Source organism: Mastigoproctus giganteus, chromosome 12, assembly GCF_048544385.1.
Source record: "Mastigoproctus giganteus isolate SK-2022 chromosome 12, ASM4854438v1, whole genome shotgun sequence".
Taxonomy (NCBI): Eukaryota; Metazoa; Arthropoda; class Arachnida; order Uropygi; family Thelyphonidae; genus Mastigoproctus; species Mastigoproctus giganteus.
In genome coordinates this window covers 164136457-164160420 of record NC_143586.1, presented here as the reverse complement: position 1 = coordinate 164160420, position 23964 = coordinate 164136457, and the positions used below count along the sequence as shown (strand labels likewise).

Sequence of the window (23964 nt, the reverse complement as noted above, 5' to 3'; positions counted from 1 at the left end):
TAAGGCAGAATGTGCTGGTCCCAAAGGAGCTAGTTACTGTTAGTGACTATTGTCAGGGAGATGAATATATTATGCAAAATGGATAGGTGGAACAGGACCAAGGTAAGTCTGCCCAGTTAATGACATTGTAGAGCAGATATAATCGTTTAAGGGCACAAAATGTGATGTACATGTTGGCACTAATGACTTTAATAGTAGGAGATGTGTGAACTTAACAAGGACATGTAAATGTTGAAAAAAAAAAAAAAGTCATGAATTAGGGTTAAATTTGAAAGTGTCTACAATTCTGCCCAAACATGAGCCTTGTCAATCAATTTGGCCCTGGAGAGATTGTGCAAAGCTAATGGGGTAGAATTTTTCTGTGTGGTCTGTGCTTGTTAACAGTACAGACACTGCTTCTACAGAGATGGGATACACTTAAATAGAAAGGGTGCAAAAATATTTGCTGATGCTATCGAGGCAGTGTTAGGTGGTCAGAAAACTGCTAGCTTGGTGTACTAATAGACTAATAGAATAGATTACCAATGGCCACAGGCAGAGGTGAAAGTGATTCTTCAGCAATTTCCCTCCAATTTTTACCTCTGCCTGTTGTTGAAGTTAAATATAAGAAAGGCACCTCGGGTGGATGGGATCTATCCAGTTATATTAAAGGAGGTGGCAAAGGAACTAAGCAAACTCTTAGCATTAATTATGAGAGCATTCTTGGATTCAAGGGAAGTCCCCCACAGACTGGAGAAGTGCAAACATATCCCTAATTCATAAAGGGAATCAAAAAAGAGTGACATGAGTAATTATAGACCTGTAACATTTACAGACATGGGGTTTTTTTTTAAGGAGAAATCTTGCCTGACAAATTTGATTGGATACTACAATGTGGTCACAAAGGAATGGGATGCAAAAACTAATTCTGGTATCATATACAGTGGAAGAGATATTAATCTCTTCCAGAGACACCATTGTATTGTGAACCCAATAACACATCGTTTTTTGGCAATTCATTCCAAGACCTTGAAATTCTCTATATATAACAGCTATTTATCACTTTTCTTTTACACAATGTATGTAAACAAATTCAATACAGTAAATCTTTGTCAAATAAGCACACTACAAAAAATCACTTCAACTAAAGGATGCAAAAACAAAACATGCAGCCAAGATGTTTACAAACTGCTATTGGCTGAGAGGAACAACCACATGGTCCAGTCGGAGATAATCGTAAGCTCATCATAAAGTGAAAAATGTAGGTACCAGTTAACATTATCACTGGTTAGTAGAATCAGCCGCTTTATAAAATCAAATTTTAAAAAAAAATTCACATAATTAAAATACACTACACTTTCATCATTATCAAATGTTCGGTTATAAGAATAAATTTCTAATGCCTTTGTGATATTTTTCTAAAGCACATTTCTGGAGGTCACTACCAAAAAACAATAAAAACGATTTGCAGTTTCTGGTTCATTGGGCTTTTCAGTTAGTGCAGCTCGCACACACTCTCTCTCTCTCTCTCTCTCAAGGTAATTCAGAAATTTTTTTTTGGCTGGTGTAGCATAAGCCTCAGGCTTCTTAACACCATATGACTAATAATAATAATAATAAATGGATAGCAAACTTGATCTTATTGTATTTGGGATAATACCGATAGCTGGAATTCTGTGGGCTTTTACATTTTACATTGTTATGGTGAAATGCATTTCCCTTTCCATGAAATCTTCAATCATATAAAAAAACAAATTTTCAGAATCTTCGTTCCTATTTTTAAAGCCTTGTAAACTTGTTTACTCTATCTCATTTGCACGTATCGTGTTAGTTGTAATTTGTGCATACCATGTTCTTTGTTATTGATTGCTTATCTTTTTTTACTGTTTTAAATTTTACAAAATAGGAGGAATGTTATCCAGAATTATATATATTAATAATCAATTAGTATGTGTGTGTGTGTGTGTGTGTGTGTATATATATATATATATATATATATATATATATATATATATATATATTACAGTATTAATTATGTTTGATATAATTATATGATATGTTTTATATCAATAATTTTATAGTCTGTGGATAATATTCCTCCTATTTTTGCTTATTAGACTCTCTCTTTAATACAATTAAAATTCAATTTGCAAACATGATCACAATGACTGGTGCTTACTACATATCGTATAGTGAAAGGTATTTTATTATGGAGAGTCCCATTGCAAAGTGATTTCACTGTACAGTGAACCAGTCGTAAAGTGGAAGGTCCACTGTACTTGGATTTCAGGAAAGCTTTTGATAGTGTTGCATATAGAAGGCTGCTGTACAAGTTGGAGTAGTATGCCATTAAGGTAAAGTTGCTGTTATGGATAAAAGGATGGTTGAGTGGGAGAAAGCAGAGAGTGGTAATCAATGGACACTGCTTGTCATGGACTGATATTATTAGTGGATTCCCCCAGGGTGTAGGACCATTGTTGTTTTTTACATTTATCAATGATATTGATGAAGATACAGCAGGCTTATTGTCCAAGTTCGCAGATGATACAAAGATTGGCAGGGTTGTTACTGACAGTAATGACAGTGCAGCTGCAACAGGATACAGAAAAGTTGGGCAGATGGTCTGACAGGTGGCAATTAACATTGGCAAATGAAAGTACAGCCACTCCCAGACTTACATAAGGGTTGCATTCTGTGGAACTCTATGTAAGTAAGAATTTTATGCAAGTCAGAATTTCTCTAAATGCAGCACTCGCAAATTTGATTGAAGCAAAAAAGAAATGTTCGACAAACATGTAAATAGAATTATTTATTCACTTTTTTTTTATCTCATGCGCAGGAAAAATTACAAATGTGTAAAAAAAAAAATTACAAAAATTTCAAAATTATAAAATTACAAAAAGAGAAAGAAGACAGGCATAACATCAGCAAGTTTTACCCTTCGAGCATCGTTGCCAGAATCAACTCTCCAGCTGATAAGCACATTGCTGCAGAAGTTGAGGACTGTGGAGATTTAGAAGGGATTTTTTTCCCAACACATCACAAAAGATTTCTCTGCAGCTGCAGAATCAGCATTGGCGACTTCACCACATACTTTAATGTTTTGGAAACCAGTGCGATGCTTGCACCTATTAAGCCACCCGTTGCTTGCCATGAACTATACTTATCCTTAATATCTTCATAAATATTTCTTGAATGGTCATTGAACTCAGGGGCACTTGTTTCTAAATCTGATTTTCACCTTATATTAACATATGCATTTGCATATGTTAATATAAGGCAAATGCATATGTTAATATAAGGTGATATAAATCACCTTATATTAACATATGCATTTGCACAATCCAAGCACTAGCAATAATTGACAAATTCTTTAAATACACAATACATAAGAACTTCACTTCTGTACTGTATTTTTTCTTTAAAACTTTACAAATAAATGAAAAAAAAAAAACTAAAGTACATTTCCTTCAACAGTTTCAAAAGTGCAACACAAAATTCAAAACAAAGAAATTAATAATTCACAAATAACTTACCATGTCTACTAATGAGATATAAAGAAACATCCCTGCTGCTAATGCAAATATGTATGTACTTCCTTCAGCTAAATCTCCCAGAAGTATTCCAAATACCAATCCAAAATAACAAGTGCATGCTGATAAAAAATTATACATAAGAGCTTGACGCATCGACATACCTGCTTTCAACAGGATAGCAAAGTCACCTATTTTGTGAAAAAGAATAATTAAATAAACAAACCAACTAAATGAAATGGTCAAATTAAGTTAAACAAAAAACACTGCACTCCCTGTGAAACTGACAAAATGCTTAGTTTATTCATATCATAAATATAGAAAAGGAAGTTTCCCATCCTAGCAACATTCAATATACTGAATTATTAATTTTATTTCTAATAAAATTTCTGAACTGAATTTTAGATTCAGTTTTCAAGTCTAATGAGGAAACAGAATCCTACATTCCTAAGATCCTAAGCAGAAGGGGAGAACAGGAGATTCTTGGACAAAATAAGCAAAAAACAGGATATTTACAAAATGCAGGAGTCCATTAGAAAATAAAAAGGGGGTTTGGGGGGAACAGGTTATTTTTTGGAAGTCCACACTGCATTAGAAATTAAATTTCTCTGACATAACATTTTATATTAAAATATACACACAGTATCGGTACAGTATGCTTTTAAACATAAGCTTATAACTAGGATTTTTTTGTCTGTCGATTTCTGTTTCAATTTTATATTCGACATCAACTAATTTAAATTGCTTCAAGAAAGATAGCATTATACACTTTGTCCTCTTCGGAAATTCTGAGTAAAAGTTTCATTCATAAAAATGGCCCACCTATCTAGACTTTGTTATCAGAAGCATTTCCAAAGCTTCATCAGAAAGAGAAGAGCTGAACTCTAACTGTTTTTCTAACCTGGCTGAATATTCTCTCACATTCATCATTTCTCTAAGGAATATTTAAAATACTAAGCACGACTGTAGGATAACTTGATACATTTCAAGCTTTCTTGTGCAACTGTTAGCTCCAAAACCAAGGACCACTGTACATCAGTTCTTTCTTCTTTTGCAGATGGAAGTAATTGATTTACAGTGCAATAATGAATTAAAACACATTCGCACCATGACATCAAAAATCAACTCTTACAACATGTATGTGACAGCGTAAAAGTATCCCAAATTAAGATTTTTTGCACAAAACGTTGAGCACTTTCATATCCACATACATTTGTGAAACTTTCTTTTCAAAAAAAATTTATTAAAAGTAAATCTCGAGCTTCAATAACAAATCAATTAAGATATGCAACTACCGATACTGATATTGAAGTATATTTTAAAAAAAATTAAGTGATCGCAAAGAATGATTGAGGTGTGCAAGACTTTTAATGGATTGATTAAGTTAAATGCTGATGGCATCCTTCCTATTTCTCAGCCCCCCCCCCACACACACAGGTGCAGAAATATCACACTAAGGAAGAACATTTGATTGTTGGAACAAACTTCCATCTAGTGTTGTAGATATATTGTATTGCATCATTTACCACTGCTAGTACTAATTAAAATTAAATTTAGACCTGAATCATTCCTCAAACAAAAGCAATAAAGCAAAGAGTTCAAAGTAATGGGAATACTTTGGCTTGAGAGAGAATCACTGAAGGCAATTCTATTCTGAATTAAAACTACCTGCAGTGTTACTACTTGTTGCCTTTTTATAAAGTTATCTGTAGCGGGACATAATATGGGTTGTCTTTATGTGCAGAGCTGCTTCAAAGTGTGAAGCTGCTGGAACGAGCTGAATTATTAACACAATTCAGCTCTGAAGGGCTTATGTGAGGGCTTGTGGACCAGAGATGGCCCTTGAAGAAAAGAAAAAGAGGACACCATCAAGCACTCAGCACAACACTGGAGACTACAATCATGCATCACATGAGAAATAAAAATCCTCCAAGGTAAAAAGCACCTTCTATTGTTAGACACTAATGTCAAGGAAATATTTTGTGAAAACAATAGATGGAATAGGACCACAGTGCCTGTTGTTACTAATATTTACTTAAGAAGTAGTGGCAATGTCGAGAAAAAGTTGCAAGATAGGATAAACAATTCTGACCAGTCCATGGTCAATTTTTTATGGGAAGTACTGTTAAGTTATCATATGTGAACATTGTAGGAATATCGAGAGGTGGTTTTGAATACCTCGAATACAAATTTTACAGAAAGAACAGGCAGGACAGGAGTGGGGGAAAAAATTATGCTCTTGGTTAAGAAGCACAGAGTATAAGACAGTGTACTCAGTTAATATGCATGGCCAATGCAATGTTAAAGGAGTTTGGTGTGAAATAACCAAAGAAAATAAAAGGAAAATAAAAAAAGAATACAAATGTGTTATAAGCCAAATGACTGTGATGAGGATGAACAACTATACAGACAAATAGAATGAACCACTAAATCAGAACATCTTATAATGGGGGATTTTAACTTTACAAATATTGACCGGAAATTGAGAATGGGTCGCTTGCACAGTAATAAGATTTGCAGATTTATTAGATGACTATCCTACACCAGCACATAAAAGTGGGAACATGAGAAAACAATACCTCTTGATCTGATTATCAGCAGAACTAGAACAAATTCAACACAAGTTCCTACTACCATGAGGATTATGTTATATCAGTGTCAGATAAAGCTATTATGGTGGCAAAGGAACAATTTGGTTTAGAAGTGTTTAGTTAGTATAATCATGTGATTCTGCAAATGTTAACTGTCAAATTGACTTCAAACTTCAGCCAATGACTGGTTGATAATCAGAACATATGAATTCCAAAAATATAAATTAGGGAGATTTCTATTCTGAGCAATCATTTAAACTTAAGAAAAAAAAAAAAAAAAAATAGTTTTAAAAAACTGTTTTAACATTGTTAGATGTTCATTTCAAGTTTTGAGGGCTGTAAAAGTCTCTAACAGAGATATAAATATGAAGCTATAATTACCAGATATTTTTCCTTAATTTATCACCTTACTGTTATTAATGTTTATTTTCTGTCTTCTTCAAATATCAATACTTATGATTGTATATGGTGGGTTACTTGAAATGCTAACAAAGTTACATTATTCTTTCTGGAGGGTTCATTCTTCCACTCTCACACACACACACACACACACTCTCTCTCTCTCTCTCTCTCTCTCTCTCTCTCTCTCTCTCTCTCTCTCTCTCTCTCTCTCTCTCTCTCTCTCTCTCTCTCTCTCTCTCTCTCTCTCTCTCTCTCTCTCTCTCTCTCAATGGTTGGCCTTAATCAGGTTGTGGACAAGTACAAAATTGAACCTCAACTCAATTTTTATTAATATTTCCAATGTTGGTTTCTTTTTGTTTAAAAATTTTTACTCTTCATTTTTACTAACCATTTGCCAACTGCATATATATTTCTTATTGAAAAAAGTTCAGTCTACTCTTTAGTTGCTATCAAACTCGTAAATATTTATTAAAGGAGTGTTCCACTGAAAATGCACTTGGTGTATTGTCTTCATTTTCTGCTTGTCTTCTTGTATTTTAGTAATTCTAGTAATTCCAATATACACAGGAAAGGTCAAATGGAGTGGGGAAATGGGTCATTCTCCTTATCAAAAGATCCCCAAAAGCAACCAGGCTGTTTCCGGAGTCACACAACATTCATCTTATACAGATAATATTTTGGATATTTAGAATACTGTATTCAAATCTAAAGGTAACACGTGTAAAAAAGACACACAACTTCTAGAAGGGAATCAAAGAAGAGAGGCCACACTAATCAATGGATCAAAACTTGGCAACTAGATATATTGGGGCAGTTAATTGAGGTTATAAGGCTCTAGAAGGAGAATCACTAAAATGAATGAAGGAGGTATATTCTCAATGGTAGGAGAGACAAGAACCAATGGAACAAAAATAAAAAAAATCTTAGGAAGTAACAGAAAGCTGGATTTTGTAAAGATTACCTTCAGTCAACTTGTAGAGAATTAACATAAATTGATAAAGTTCAAAGTGAAATTAGATATTCACTTTTTGGTGATAGGGAAAAATTATGAGTTATTTATTTATTTATTATTATTATTTTTTTTTTTTTTTTTTGGTAGATGCAGAGATGCACCTTCACCTGCTTGCATTATTTAGTCCTAATACTGTACTAATAATTTCAGCAGTTAAAAACTCAACAACTGCATCTTACATTGAAAACAGTGTTACTTGTAAATGAATAGCCACACAGAAATGCTACTTACACATACAGGCAGAGAATCAAGAGATTCTCTGCCTGTGCATGTGTAAGAAAGAGAAATCAATCTTACACTCAGAATATAGTTGTCACTTGTTGAATCAGGTTATGAAATAATATCATTTCATTTTTCAGGCCACCCTCATGCAAGCATGATTACTTATCAAAAATTTGAATATGTGGTTGCCTGTTTGTCAAAATCAGCAGTTGGGTTCTAATACAGTAATGTCCTGAAACAAGGTTTTTTTTATTTTATTATTTTATTATTTGTGACACTGATTTATTTTAGTTATTTGTTTTGCTGCAAAACTTTACTTATGACAAATCAATCATTTCTCCAATTATGAGTTCAATTTATATAATTCTAATTTAACACTCCCAAAATTCAAATCTGTGTAACATTCATGACATGTACTTCTTTCTCAGTGGTCTTTAATATTTGTAAATGTTAAGGAAAACAGCCTTTCTAATTCATTTGCAGCAGAGGGACAACTCCTCTAATACACAACTGCTGACAGAGCTAGCAATGTAAAGTTAGAGGAGTTGCCATCTGCATTTACTTATTTTTGAAAATAAATCACATTACTGATATTAGTTTTTATTAATATCTTTATTGATTTCTGAATTGTGGAATGATTTCATCATTTCCTAGGCTGTATAATTTTGTCTTGTACTAGAAATTAAAATCCCACAGAATACATACTGCATGACAGCTAACCAAACAATAATGGCAAATTGTTCCGATGTTTATTACGGTAAGATTACAACATACTGCACAGTTGTTTAATAATTTGCTAAGTAAGAGTAAGCCATTACAGGTAATTGAACACAACTACAGAAAACTGGTTCACAACAGCAGCAGCTTCCAACTGATGAAAAACAAATGCAATTTGCCAACAATAATATACAGGGTATATTTATTATCCAAACTCACTGTTCCAGTTTTTTTCATAGATGTTTGATGGGGTTGATATCTGTGCTCTGGGCTGGCCAGTTCAACTTTCTAACATCATTGCCCACAAACTATTCCTGTATGACCCTCAGTAAATGACACGGGGGTAACTGTTTTGTTGTTATTGACAGGGCCCATTTCTGAGGTACTATCACATTGTAGCGAGTGTAGTGCATAACTGTTCCAAAATGTCTAACTAAATCCCATGATGTTTTTCCAAAGCGACACGCACGAAGCACGAACTATCCTCTTTATGATTCACTGAATGCATTATAAGGCTGTTCAGATCCCCCTTTTTTTTTTGTTGAGGTATCAACTCCAATCTTTCCCTTTGAATAAGATCTGCCACAGTGTATTTTGAAGTATCAGACAAGTTGCACTTGTACACAGAGAAGTTACTAACATGACATCCAACCACCAATCCATGTTGAAAGCCTGCAAGTTCTGATGCAAACTGTACTAGCTTTTAACATACTGTACTGCTGCAGAGGTAGCAGTACAGTTGTTATGCACTTTACAATGATTCGCTATAATGCTTTATATTATAACCCATATCTGACTATAATGCTGTCACAAATCGCTATAACGCTCTTTTACTAGTGTACAGAATGCATTTTTGGCATATTTAACGAAAACGTTTCATCTGATGGAGTTGATAGCTTGAAAATGAATAGCAAAATAGCATTAAAATGTCTCCCGCGCCGACTTGAGAAATTTTCCCACACTCAGTGAAAATTTCTCCACGTTAATTTAATTGCAGTACAGTGACTTGTTACGTAGTTCCAAGATCAACATTTTAAAAAATGTTCACGTATATTGCTTGTAATATTTGCATTATATGCATTTATCCAAAGTCTAGTCATCACTCGGTACAGCATTAGACATTGTGCGTAATGGACAGTTTACTCGAACATTGTATAATAATTAATGCAACCAACGCAGTTACATTTTCGGAGAGTTAATAATGGCGGATAAGAATGAAAAAGCAACAACGTCTGGACGCAGTACGAAGGCTACAAATGTAAGAAAAAGACTGAATTTAAAAATTAAATTAGTCGGGTTTTGAAGCGAATAAATTCCAGTCAACGACAAGCAGATGTGTGCCATAACTTAGGACTGACAGGTTTAACTGTAAGAACAATTATAAAAAATAAAGAATTAATTTTAGCAGCAGCAGGAAAGACAGCTGGTCCACTGCAAGCTAGGGCTAGGCCAGCTATTAGGATTGAAATAGAGAGACTTTAACTAATTTCATTGAAGATAATATCCAATGCTGAATTCAGTTAAGTTAAATATTATGGAGAAAAAAAAAAAAGGAGATTAACCTATATAATGATCTGAAGAAAGCACATCTAAAAAAAAAAAAAAATGTGGAACCATTTAAAACTAGTAAGGGCTGGTTGAATAGATTTAAAATCCAGGGAGAAGCCACACGTGCAGATCAAGGAGCTGAAGCTGAAACTTTCAAAAAAGAACTTGTTAAAATTATTGAAGAGGGGTATTATGTGTTATACTTCTTGAGTTTTTAACAAAGATGAAGCAGGACTTTTTTTTGGAAATGAATGCCTAAAAGATGTTTCATATTGAAAGAAGAAAAAAACATGTCAGGTTTCAAAGCGGCAAAGGATCAGTTGTTGGGTGGTAACACTGCAGAGGATTTTAAATTAAAATCCCTTTTAGTTTACCAGGAAGAGGGCCAAAGTACAACCCAAAATAGACACATTTTTCATGATGAAATTCATCAATTAAATTAAATTAAATTAAATTCATGATTTTAATTGTAATTTTAAGTTTAATGAGTAGTTACCACATAATTATATAAGTATGTAATGCAGAATATTTTATATGTACAAATATTTTAATATTAAATATTTTGACCAACATTTGTGAATCTTTTTACTACTGTTTATTATTGATTAGGAAATATCCTATGGCACCGACCACAACTCACAAATACGTTACCTTATGGAAACGTGCCGCCTTAGTGCGGATTCACTTAGCACTCTGTTTTTCCTGAACAAATTATCAGTGTTAAGCGGGGGTCACCTGTACTGCTATGCATGTTAGAGAAAATTAATAAAAGTTTGATTTTGTTGAAATCAACAAGTGTAAAACATTTAAATTTTGAGTTTTTCATTAAAAAATATAATGTATTTAATACCATTTTCTTAAATTAAAAAGAAAAATTTTGGCCTGTGCGATAGGACTGCCATTTTTGTTAGGATCACACAGGTGCCATTATTGACAGGCTAAACATTCACTTATCGACTGTACATAGTATATTAACAAAAACTCAATTTACTTATCACTTCCAAATTTACAGGTATAGATACAGAACATTAGAAATTAAGCTTGTCAAATTTTTTACCTTCTTCAAAATAATCAATCAATTGACTAAAATTACTTAATAATCCTATATCTGATAGTTTACAGTCACAGGTATAATATAGTCAATAGAAGCCCTTACACTATTAAACCACCATAACAGCAAAGGCACTTTTTTAATAATTTTAGTAGTGTATGTAGCAATATTTAACAATTAATATGCAATCATTTATTGATAATTAAGATACTTTAATTAGCTGAAATCGGTTTAAATTAGCATAATCAGCTGAAGAGCAGTATCACAAGCATTATTTTCAAAAATAGTTGTTAGGAACTTCTTACCTAATTCATGAGGAAATTCTTCACATATAACAGCAACTGATATACTAATTCCTGCAAGGACACTTTCAGAAAATGCAGCTCCAATAGAAAGACCATCAATGAAGTTATGTAAACCATCTCCAAATATAATCATCCATGCTATAGTTGCAATGCTTGAGCCACCCTGCCTGAATGATACTGCAGGATCATGATGGTGGCTATGGTGGTGAGAGAGCTAGAAATTTAATTGATGACATATACTGTATTATTTATATATAAGATACAGTATATATATTATAGAATTACAAGAAAGAGGGCTTATTCTGGATGTGGTTAAAGATGTAATGGTGTACACATAATGCTGAGTTACTGTACATTCAGTGACACATACATTCCATAATATGATTTGTCTGATACAAGGATAAAATCATTAAAGATGTGAAACTGTATGTAACTGCCAATGTATGTATATACTTATATCAGACAAACTATTTCCATGACCTCTTGTGATGTAGCCATGGCTAGGGTCAGCAGGTACATTGTACCCCCCCTTATGCCAAAATCTGATATTGTGGCACTTTTTTTAGAAAGCTTTTTTTGTGAATGTACCTGTTGACAAAAAATCCTGGCTATGCCACTGACAATAGGTAGTAATGCAACAAGCAACTTTTTAGCATTAGCGGGGCATATGATGCAAGAAAGCAAGCTTATATAGCATCAGCCAAAAAAAAAAAAAAAACCCAAATTAATGCCAAATTAAGGACTTCAAATTGATACCATGTTTAGTGTATCACAGTGGAAATACTGGCTTTCAAGGATATTTCAAACTCTTCATTACAAGTTTAGAAAACTGAATAAGCAAGCAAGCACTGGTTACTGCAATGCTATTCGAGGACTGGGTTTTTGCACTACTTTGAACTCGAAGTTGAAAAATATCTGTTGGAAAAGAACAAATTTCAGGCATTGTTAATACTCATCAATGCTTCTAGTCATATTCCTCATATTGTGAATTCTCACCCTCAAATTAAGTAATGTTCCTACCCTAAACACCGCTTCCTTACTAAAACTGATGGATCAAGGAGTTATTTTCACCTTTCAAGCAGTACTTGAGAACCATGGCTCAGACTGTTGTTTCTAATCAAAGGTATGAAGCAACAACTTGCACACAGTTTTGAAATGGGTATAACAACCTTATGGCAGTGAAAAATACTGATGCAAGCTGGGAAAATATCAAGCAATCCATTATGAAGAGTTATTAGAGGAAACTTTGGACGTAATTTGTCCATGACTATGAAAATTTCCAATGCAATAAAAAGTAGAGTGGAAATTTTAGACTTTGATAAACACCTTCACTGGAAGTGAATACAGAAGATATAAATGAACTGCTGGAATCTCAAAGTGAAGACCTTACAACCAATGATTAGATTTAGTTGAGGGCATATATACAAAACAAAGAAAATTACAATTGTGATGATAAAATCTCCAGTAACCCTTCAAAGAGTCTGAGCCTCAGAATTTAATAGAAATCACGAAGTTGGAAGAAACAACATAGAGCACAGATTCCAATCACAGTGTTGAACGAAGTAGTAATATTATCAGAGACCTCATCTAATATTGCCACTTGCCATAAAATTCTTCATGACAAAAAGAAAGCAACTTATCTGCTTTCTTTGAATAAATTTTACAAACAGAATTAGTTCATAAGATATGTACAGTAATGGTGACTCTTATCATGGAAACAGGAAATATATTGTGCAAGAAGGATAGATGGAATAGGACTATTGTATGTCTGCTATGGGTAAAAGTAGATGATGTAGAGAGCAGGTATCATCTTTTAAGTCCACAAAAAGTGATACTGTTGTAGACAATGACATTAATGTTATTAAGAGTAGGAGCTCCGGAGACTTACTTAACAAGGGTAAGAGCAATGTTAGAAAAAAAAAGTCACGAGTTAAGACTGAATTTAAAAGTGTCTGCAATTCTGCCCATATATGATAGAAGAGAGTACATGTTAAGAGCCTTGTCAATCAATTCTTCTCTGGAGAGAATGTGCAAGTCGCATGAAGAACATTTTTTTCTCAATTTGTGCTTGTTAACAGGGGAGAGGTGTTTACAAGGATGGAATATACTTAAATATTATTATTTATTATTATTATTAGCCATGTGGTGCAAGGAAGCCTGAGGCTTATGCTACGCCAGCCAAAACAAAATAATAATAATAAATAAAAAATTCTGAATTACCCTGAGAGAGAAGAACAAGGGTCGAAGTAAAAAGGAATCACCAAGAAAGAGAAGAATGATGATATCCAGCTCAGGACCCTGGGTGTGCCAAGCCCATACTCACAAGATGTGAGCCCCTGGGGTTAATAATAGAAGGAGTGCAAGAAAACTGCTAGCTTGGAGGAAAACACAGACTATTAGATTACCTAGAGTCACAGGCAGAAGAGAAGGTGATTCTTGAATTGGTTCTACTGTAACATGCAGCAGACTGGAAAGCAATGTGTCAGGGATTTCAAGCCCTGCTGTGGATCATTATGAAACAAGTAAAATAAAAGAGCTGCGTTAGAGTAACTAAGAGTAAGAATATATTCTTGTAAAACAAATAAAATACATGGGCTGTGTTAGGGCAACTAAGAGTGCTAGGAGCATTGTAAATAAATTTGATGGATTTGAAGTACTGATTAAGTCATCAGATGCAGACATTCTAGAGATAGTAGAAACATGGTGTCACTCAGATATAAGCGATGCTGAATTTGAATTTGGGGAGTACAATGTTGGTAGATGACTTTCATCAACCGGTGAAATACCACCACTTTGCTTATTGGAGGCTTGAAGTGGTGAAACCCATGTTTACTCTAAAGCAAAGTTTCCGGCATCCCCCTCTCCCCATACTTCTCCTTCAACCCATGCACAGTACTAAGTACTATAGGTTTTGATACCTTTCATGTTTGGGGTTTTCATAAAAAAAAAAAAAAAATACAGGAAAGACAGACAATACAGGAGGGGTGGGGAGTGTCTTGGTTAAGAAGCATATTAAATATAAGGCAGTGCATGGGTGACCACTGAGTCAGTTTGGTATGAAAAAAGCACATGGAAAACAAAAATAAAAGTAGGAGTTTGCTATAGGCCTAATGACTGCGATGAGTATATCAAACAGCTATACAGAGAAATAGAGTGGGCCAGTAAATCAGAATGTCTTATATTGGGGGATTTTAAATTTTACTCTACTGTTGACTAGAATTTGTGAATTGGTTACTCACACACTAGCAAGACTTTTTAGCTTTACTGGAAAGTAAAGTTTTCACCAGCAGCATATTAGAGAGGAAACAAGAGGAAGCAGTGTTTTTGATCTGGTTATCAGCAGCTATTCAAGCATTAAGAATCTGCATATAAAAGAACCAACAAGGTGGCAGTGATCACAGTGTACTAATGTGGAATTTAATTAAAGACAAACACTGTCAAGGGTAAAGGGAGAGACTTTTACTTTCATAATAATGACTATTATGGTCTCAGACAGTTTAAAATGCTATATTGTGGGACCACTGATGACGTTACCAAGGGCAAATCCTAAATTGGAAGCATTTAGGTAAGTAATCATAGAAGTTACTAGTCAACTAAGAAATACTATTCAAGGCTTAGACCTAAATGGATATCTTATAAACTGATGAGACTTGTGACAGAGAAGAAAAATGCATGGAATACATATAAATTATCAGTGATACAAAAGCCTATGGTATATATAAATTAGTCTGTAATCAAGTTACAAAGGAGGTTAGGCAAGCTAAGGCAAATTATGACAAGCTAAGAATAGCAACAAAGACTTCTATGCTTATATTAAGAGTAGAAGGGGTCGAATAACAGTGGGTCACTTTATATCAATGGTTTAAATGTTGAAGACCCTGCTCAGGTTGCTAAAAAATTGAATAGGTATTTTCCATCTACATTCACGCATGAGGAATTCTTTGGGGAAGTGAATGCCATATATTTATCAAACTATAATAGGGAGATAGATGATTTTGTAATAACGGAAAGGAGAGTGAAAGAGAAATTGTTGAAGCAAAACATAAATAAGGCAACTGGGGTGGATGGAATTTATCTAATTATATTAAGGGAGGCAGCAAAGGAGGAAAGCAAACCCTTAGATATAATTATGAGAGAATCTTTGGATTCAGGTGAGGTCACTACAGACTTTAGATGTGCAAATGTATCTCCAATTCACAAAGGATGATCAAAAGGTGACATGAATAATTACAGAGCTGTTAGTACATCTGTTTTGAGAAAAATAATGGCATCATTGGTTAAAGAAGTAATGTAGGATCATCTAGACAGGAATGGAATTATACTGCAGTCACAGCATGGATTTTGCTAAGGGGCTGTCTTTTCTGATCTGATTGGATACTGACCAAGGAACTGGATGCAAAAATAATTTTGATATCATATACTTGGATTACACGAAGGCTTTTGATACTGCTGCACATAAAAGACTGCTTACAAACTGGAGAATTTTGAATTAAGGGCAAGTTACTGATATGGATAAAGGGTTGGTTGAGTAGGAGAAGACAGAGAGAAATTATCAATGAGCAACTGCTTTTCGTGGATTAATGTTATTAGCGTAGTCCCCTGGGGTTCAATGCTGTGCCCATTGATGCTTTCAATATTTACTAATGATACTGATGAAAAGGTATATCAGACTTAATATCTAAGTTTGCAGTATGAAGGTTGGCAGGGTGGTTAATGACAGTAATCAGAGTGAGCTACTGCAGTAATTTCTAAGGAAAATTAGGTCGATGGGCTGAGAAATGACAGTTGAAGATTAATAATGACAAATACAAGTTACTGCATATGGGTAGCAGTAATTCAATAACATATCAACTGTGTGGTACTACATTTAGGGATGTGGAAAATGAAAAAGACCTGAGGGTAATTGTGTAGTCATATATGAAATTCTCTGAGTACAGACAGGCTGCCAGAACAACTCATGGGATTTTGTCAATGATATATAGAAACTTTGCCAGAAAGGATAAGGAAGTGATTATTCATTTGTACAAGGCCATGGTTAGACTGAATCTTGAATACTGTATATAGAACCTTATAGCCTAACTTTAGGAAGGATGTAAATGCCGGAACAGGTGCAGAGAACAGCAAAGACTCATGAAGCAAACGAAGGGGTGCTCTTACCAAGAATGGCTTCAGTTCTGAAAACTGCTGCATCTGAAGACTAGGCACCTGCGGAGAGAACTGACTGAGGTGTTTAAGGCACGAATAGACTGAGTAACCTAAATATTGATGCCATTCTTCCTCTTTCTGAGGCTACACAAGGGGGGGGGGGCATAAATTCAAGTTTAGGAAGGATGGTTGCAAGACAGATGTGTGGAAGTTTGCCTTCAGTAAGAGGGTGGTTGACTGTTGGAACAAACTTCCATTGTGGAAATGGGTGGTTTGAATAAATTCAATGAAGAAATTTTTAGAGAGTATAAATGGGTGAAATGTGTAGGTTTTTTTAGGTTGGTGTTTTATAAGCTTGCTTTCTTGCATTATTTACCATTACAAATGCTAATATTTCATTCAAAAAAATATATTAATTATTCACAAATCTTGAGAAATTTATTTCAATAAGTTAATGGCATTTATGTGGGAAATTAATGTTTGGCTAACAATTAGTTTGTCAAAATTTGATGGCCAATTCATCAATGAAAGTAATCATAAATTTGCAAAATCAAAAATGTCCAATTTTAACATAGATCTGTTATTTTTTTGTGCAAAGAAAAAGACAAATAAAAACTGAGTTTTTGCAAAAAGACAGAATTATTACAACACTAATTATCACTAATTATTACAACAGTAAGACAGAGAAATGTCAAACCAAATAAAAAAGACTGATTCTCCTTTGAAAATACAGAGTTAGCAACTATGGAAATATTTGCTTACAAATGAGTACGTAACCTTTCATATTCACCTGAATTACCTTATAATGACTCTGATAAATATGAAATGAAAATAATTTTATATTTGTATAAAAACTTAAGTCTATATTAAAAATGGTCAATAAGCTAAGTCCATAAAAAAGAATAACAAAAAATGAAAATGTAACTCTCGAGTAGTTGGCAGAACAAAAGCAGACATTTGCAAAGATTTAAAAATTTCAAATTCAAAAAAGGGTGACAATTATAAAAAACATGAAAAATTAACATCTGTTTTTGAGAAAAAAAAAAAAAAAAAAAATTTGAATTTTAAAAGTGTCTATTCCACAAAGCACAAAGATTTAAATGCCTCACTGCTTGCCTAGTTTAAGCAGGCAAGGGGCACAGAATGGTCCTATTTCTAGTTCTGTTTTAGCAGAAAAGGCAGTCATGATGATTATAGAGTCAAGAAACTACCAAATGACAAGATACCATTTCATCAGCATTTTCAATGATGAAACTGTTTTTTCTCTCTCTCTGCTTTCTAAAAAAAAAAAAAAAAGTATCTTTCAAAAGGTGAGGGGTGTTCTCTTAGAGTAAAAGAAAGTACGCACGCACACACACAAAATGGGGAAAGAATATTCTACAAGCATCAAATACCAGACAACTTCATGCAGTTCACAAGCCGCAGTGTTTCCAAATGTTGGGAATTGTGATACGGTACTATTCGAATTTCAAGGATAGATTTGTGGTAACTTTTCTTGACATAATCGAACTCAATGAATGCATTGCAGAAGAAATATATGAATCTTTGAAATCATCACTAAGAAATAATGGATTAAAGTTGCACCGACTTATTGCACTTGTTCTGACAATGCATTCGTAATGGTTTAAATTAACAATGATGTATAAGAAATTAAAGGCTGAGATTCCCTGTCTGCTTCTTATCAAGTGTGTAAAGCATTCACTCCAACTAGTGGTGTCTACCATGAGATTTTCTTATTCTTCTCACATGCACCTATTAAACAGGCTAAATATAAGCTTTATAGTTTAATGAATAATGGAGTTCCACATCTGATCGCTGATAAAGCACAAAATGAAGTGATTTTATAAATTTTGTTATTCAACAAGTAAGTTGAAAAAAACATACAAGAAAGTTTTTTCTAATCATCTGTTGCCTTATAATTTCTTTTTAGAATGTAAAAAAAGAATAAAAGCACAAAAAGTGGCCACGCTAAAAGGAAGAGGAAAAGAGAAAAAAAATTTTCTAGTGCAATAAAATACGCCAAGTATTTTGCTGTTATTCTTGATTAAGGTATTCCTGTTGCCAGATTAAGGTATTCCTGTTGCCAGATTAAGGTATTCCTGTGCCCTGGGCAGAAAGATTATTGCGGCACCCTTTGCATATCCTAGAAATCTGGGTAAAGTCACCGACTCCGAGCTATAATCAACTTCTGGAGCCCCTGTGTCTGCATGAGTAGCACAGAATCTAGTCGATAACGTGAGGAACTTTAATGGGGTTTTTTTCACTCTGTGGCTGAGTTAGTCGATCTCAGGCGTAGATTGCAAGGTATTTTCCCCAGAAACTGGGGGTTTTCATCCAGCAACAACGGCAAATCGACCGGAGAACACACGCAATTTACAGACACAAATCACATGGGTAGATGTAATCAATTACGGGCGACCTTATTAAAAAAAAAATTTTCTGAAGCCCCGGACAACTGCCCTGTTAGCTTGTGCTTTAATCCGGCACTGATCAGGAACAAATGCCCGAACAAACAAAATTTGTACAATGTGCTAAAACAGGAATTCGAAATATTAGGATTAGACATAACTAATATCCAAGGGCAAGGTTATGACAATGGAGCTAATATGAAATGAAAAGTTTCAGGTGTTGAGGCAGGACTTTTACAGGAATATTCAAGGACATTTTTTACACCGTGTGCTTGTCAGAGTTACAATGTAGTTCTAGGAGATATGACCAAAACCTGATGCAATGACCTTTTTTTGGAACACTTCAACATCTGTATGTGCTCCTTTCAGCATCAACAAAGAAATGGTCATTTTCCAAAAAGATGTTAGTAGTAGTGGCATGTGATGCAAGAAAGCAAGTGTATGCAGCATCAGCCAAAAAAAAAAAAAAAAAAAAATACAAAACAATCCCCTCTAAATGTTTGCCCAGTTCCTCCTTAAATTTATTTAACCTATCAACTTCCACAACAACAGATGCCAGTTTGTTCCAGCAATTAACCACCCTGGCTAAAGGCAAATTTCCACACATCTATTCTACATCTGTCCTTCCTCAATTTCAATTTATGTCCCCTTAGGTTTGTAATCTGAACAAGTGGAAGAATCCCATCAGAATTCAGCGTGCTCAACCTATTCAAAGCCTTATATACCTCAATCACTGCGCAGGTGTCTAGTCTCCAGCTGCTGCAATTTGCAGAACTTAAGCCTCTTCTGAAAAGAGGATCCCTTCATTCCCCCTCAGCAATCTTGTTGCCCTTCTCTGTACACGCTCAAGCAAATCTACATCCTTCCTAAAATGAGGCCTCCAGACCTGCACGCAGTACTCAAGGCAAGGCCTGACCATTGCCTTATACAGAGGGACAATCGCCTCCTTTTCCCTACTAGAAAAATTCCTGTATATCATTGGCAACACCCCATGACCTGCCCTGGCAGCCTGTCTGTATTGCTCAGAAAACTTCATATCTGATTGCACAATTGCTCCCAGGTCTTTAATTTTCTACCACCTTAAGTGTAGTACCACACAGTTCGTAAGTTTTTCTGGGGGTTACTTCTACTCATATGCAGTACTTTGCATTTTTCAATGTTAAACTTCGGTTGCCACTTCTCAGCTCATCTGCCCAAATTTTCGAGATCCTGTTGCAGTAACATACTGCCATTACTGTCATTAACAACTCTGCCAACCTGTGTCTCATCTGTAAACTTCAATACTAAGCCTGATATACCTTCATCAATATCATTGATAAATATACAAAACAACAGTGGACCAAACCCTGTGGGACTCCACTAATAACATTAGTCCACGAAGGGCAGCACCCATTGATTACCACCCTCTGTCTTCTCCCACTCAACCATCCTTTTATCCATTGTAGCAACTTACCCTTAATACCATTCTGCTCCAATTTGTACAATAGTCTTCCATGCGCAACAGTGTCAAAAGCTTTCCTGAAATCCAAGTATCTGATATCAAAATTATTTTTTGCATCCAGTTCCTTTGTAACCACATCATAATAACCAATCAAATTTGTCAGACAAGACTTTCCTTTAACAAACCCACGCTGTGTCTGAATTATTACTGCAGTCTTGTCTAGATGATCCTGCAATGCATCTTTAACCAGCAACTCCATTATTTTACCCGGAACAGAAGTTAAACTAACTGGTCTGTAATTACTCGTGTCACCATTCGATCCCCATTTGTGAATTGGGGACACATTTGCACATCTCCAGTCTGTGGGGACCTCCCCTGAGTGCAAGGATGCTCTCATAATTATGGCTAAGGGTTTGCTTAGTTGCTCTTCCGCCTCCTTTAATATAATGGATTGATCCCATCCACCCCAGGTGCCTTTCTTATGTTTAACTTCAACAATTTCTACACCACTTTGTTATCAGTTATTACAAAATCATTAAGCACCCTGTTACAATTTGATAACCTTCTGCCATTTTCAAACCTTAAGAACTCCTCATGTGTGAATGTCGATGCAAAATATTCATTCATCGATATCAAGTGGACCAATCAGATTCATCCCCTTCCTTTTAGAGTTTATATAAGTAAAGAAATCCTTGCTGTTTTTCTTAGCATCTTTTGTCAAAGATTTCTTGTAATCTGCCTTCGCCTACCTAACCTCCTTTGTGACTTGATTACAGACTAGCTTATATATATCATAGGCTTCTGTGTCGCCTGATAATTTATATGCATCCCATGCATTTTTCTTCTCTTTTACGAGTCTCATTAGTTCATTTGACAACCATTTAGGCCTAAACCTTGAACAATATTTCTTAATAGGTATGAAACTTTTAGTAGTTTCCACTATTAATTCCTTGAATGCTTCCCACTTAGAATTTGCTGTTGGTAACATCATCAGTTGGTCCCACTGTACAGAATTTAAAAACTGTCTGAGACCACTGTAGTCACCTTTACGGAAGCAAACTTCCTTTACCCCTGATGGTAATTATATCTTTAAGTAAATCCCACATCACGGTGAAGGATCTTTCTGTAAAGCCTCTCTGTGAAACAAGGTGGAAGTGTTGAATACAAAGGTATCAAGTTGGTGATTTTGATGATGCACTTTTGGAAATAGCATCAGAAGATGCCGAAGCAAGAAGTAAAGCTGAATCACTAGCTAACCAGATCAAGGAATACAACTTTCCTGTGTCTTTAGTATTTTGGCATGATTATTTTGATTCACGTAAGTAAAGAACTGCAAAGTTATTCTACAGATCTTGCTACAGCTCTTTCTTCTTCATTTAAAAAACCTTCTGCGCTGGATGTCAAAGTATAGAGAGAGAGAGAGAGAGACTGGCTTTAAACAAATCTTAGTTGGTGTCACAAAAAAAAAATTATTATTATTACCCGTAATTGATTACATAAACCCATATTTGTGTCTGTTCTCCAGTCGATTTGCCTGCTTTGCTGGATGAAAAAAACCGTTACTGGGGGAAAAAAACCTTGCTACCTATGCCTGAGACCGACTAATACAGCCACGGAGTGAAAAAATTCCATTAAAGTTCCTCGCATCGTTGGGAGGATGGTGATGATACCACTGTGCTATACGCGCAGACTAATTTGTGCCACAGAACTTGCAACAGAATTGGAAGTATCTCCAGAATTCAGCATCATCAGCATCCTAAGGAAGCTTACAAGGTAAACTGCTTTAATAAAATCGTAGACATGGCTTTGTCTATCTCTAGTCATGTTTCTAGCAGTTAATAAAACATAATAATCTTTCTGGTTTCTTGGATAAATTTCTAAGAATTCCAAAGGACGAGTTAAGAAAACACTGCAGATTTAGAAATCTGCACTTTCAGATGCTAAAATCATTGAGGGCAACGAATTGGTCAAGTCTGTGAAGGTGGCAAATATTGATGGCCATATGCTAGTGGTTTGGTTTGGTTTTATTGGCGCATTAGCTACTAAGGCTATATGCGCCAAGACCAGGTCATTTATAAAAAATTTTTTTTTTTTTTTTTTTAAATTTTCAGTGACCTAATTAGTTAGGTCACTATGTCAAAAGGTATAACAAATATATAAGAAAAAATGTAAAAATTTTATATACGAGTAAAAATATTTATTGTTTTTAAAAAGCTAAAAACAGCAGACACATTGTCATTGTCAGATAAAATCTGACTGAGTGTATATGGCTCAGTCAGATGGTTAAAAGCGGTAAAACGGATATTGCTAAAATCTGGACATTCAATTAAAATGTGTCTAATTGATAAAATTGTGCCACAGGACTCACACATAGGAGGGTCATCAGCCCTCAGCAAAAAAGAATGAGTCAAATGACTATGTCCTATGTGGGACCGGGCAAGAACAACTTCCTCCTTACGATTCCTGCGCAGACTAGACTGCCACGGTTCAATTACAGGCTTTATACGATATAGTTTATTCCCAGTCTGTCCATTCCACAAATCCTGCCATTGGGAATGCACCTTCTGCTGTATGGTTTGCCTGTAGTCTGTATAGGGGACTGACAGGCAGTGATTATTATTGGGGACTGCTGATTTGGCTGCGGTGTCAGCCAAATCATTTCCCCTAATCCCAATGTGGCTGGGAATCCAGCAGAAGCGGATATCATATTCACGTCCAAGGAAGAAGTGAATCTTCTGCTGAATACTAGACAGAACTGGATGAGGATTATATCTTACAGATATTAAAGCCTGTAACACACTGAGAGAATCGGAATATAAAATGAACCGTTGGTATTGACATTCACTAATGTGATCCAAGGCTAACTCTATAGCATGCAGCTCTGCAGTAAATATACTGCATTCAGAGGGAATCTGCTCCGATGTAGAGCTGTCTGTAAAGACAGCAGCAGATCCCACATATGATTCCGACTTCGAGCCATCTGTGTAAACTGGCACGAAGTCAGAATGTTCAGCTCGGTGTGCTGAATAAAACTGCAGGTAGACCGACGATGGAGTGTCCGACTTTCCCCAATTTCTAAGGGACAAGTCACATGCCGGAACATGAGCATGCCAGGGTGGAAAGGGTTGCTTTGGTGTTTGGGCAACCTTGTCTACCTTGATATTAAGTTCTTTGAGTAGCTCTTGGAGACGAATACCAAAAGGACGATTGGCAGTCGTACGGGTGTTGTACAAATTTTCCCATCGTGGCTCAAAAACGAATGGCCACGTAGGATGGTCTGGCAGGGATTTCAGTTTTAAAGCGTACTTTAAAGACAACTGCTTACGTCGAAGCGATAACGGTGGTTTGTTTGCTTCAACGTATAAGCTCTGGACAGGAGATGTGCGATATGCTCCAGTAGCGATACGTATAGCCTGATGATGAACAGGATCCAGCCATCGAAGTACACTGTCTCTGGCTGAAGAATATACTTGGGACCCATAATCTAATTTGGATTGCACAAGTGCACGATAAAGCCGTAGAAGGGTGCATCGGTCTGCACCCCAAGATAAGGAGGAGAGCGAGCGGAGAACATTAAGCCCACGTGTGCACTTTGTGCGGAGTTGACGGA

General features: G+C 35.2%; 1 protein-coding gene across 1 annotated transcript in view; it reads right to left on the bottom strand.

Moving 5' to 3' along the window:
• The window catches only part of LOC150077565 (metal cation symporter ZIP8-like), a 106916-nt gene that overhangs the window by 9409 nt on the left and 73543 nt on the right, over positions 1-23964 (bottom strand). The window contains exons 6-7 of the mRNA XM_090386818.1: positions 11361-11574; positions 3516-3703 (exon numbers count right to left, since the gene is read on the bottom strand). Coding sequence (XP_090242944.1) covers positions 3516-3703; positions 11361-11574 — 402 coding nt within the window. The remainder of the gene's footprint in view (positions 1-3515; positions 3704-11360; positions 11575-23964) is intronic.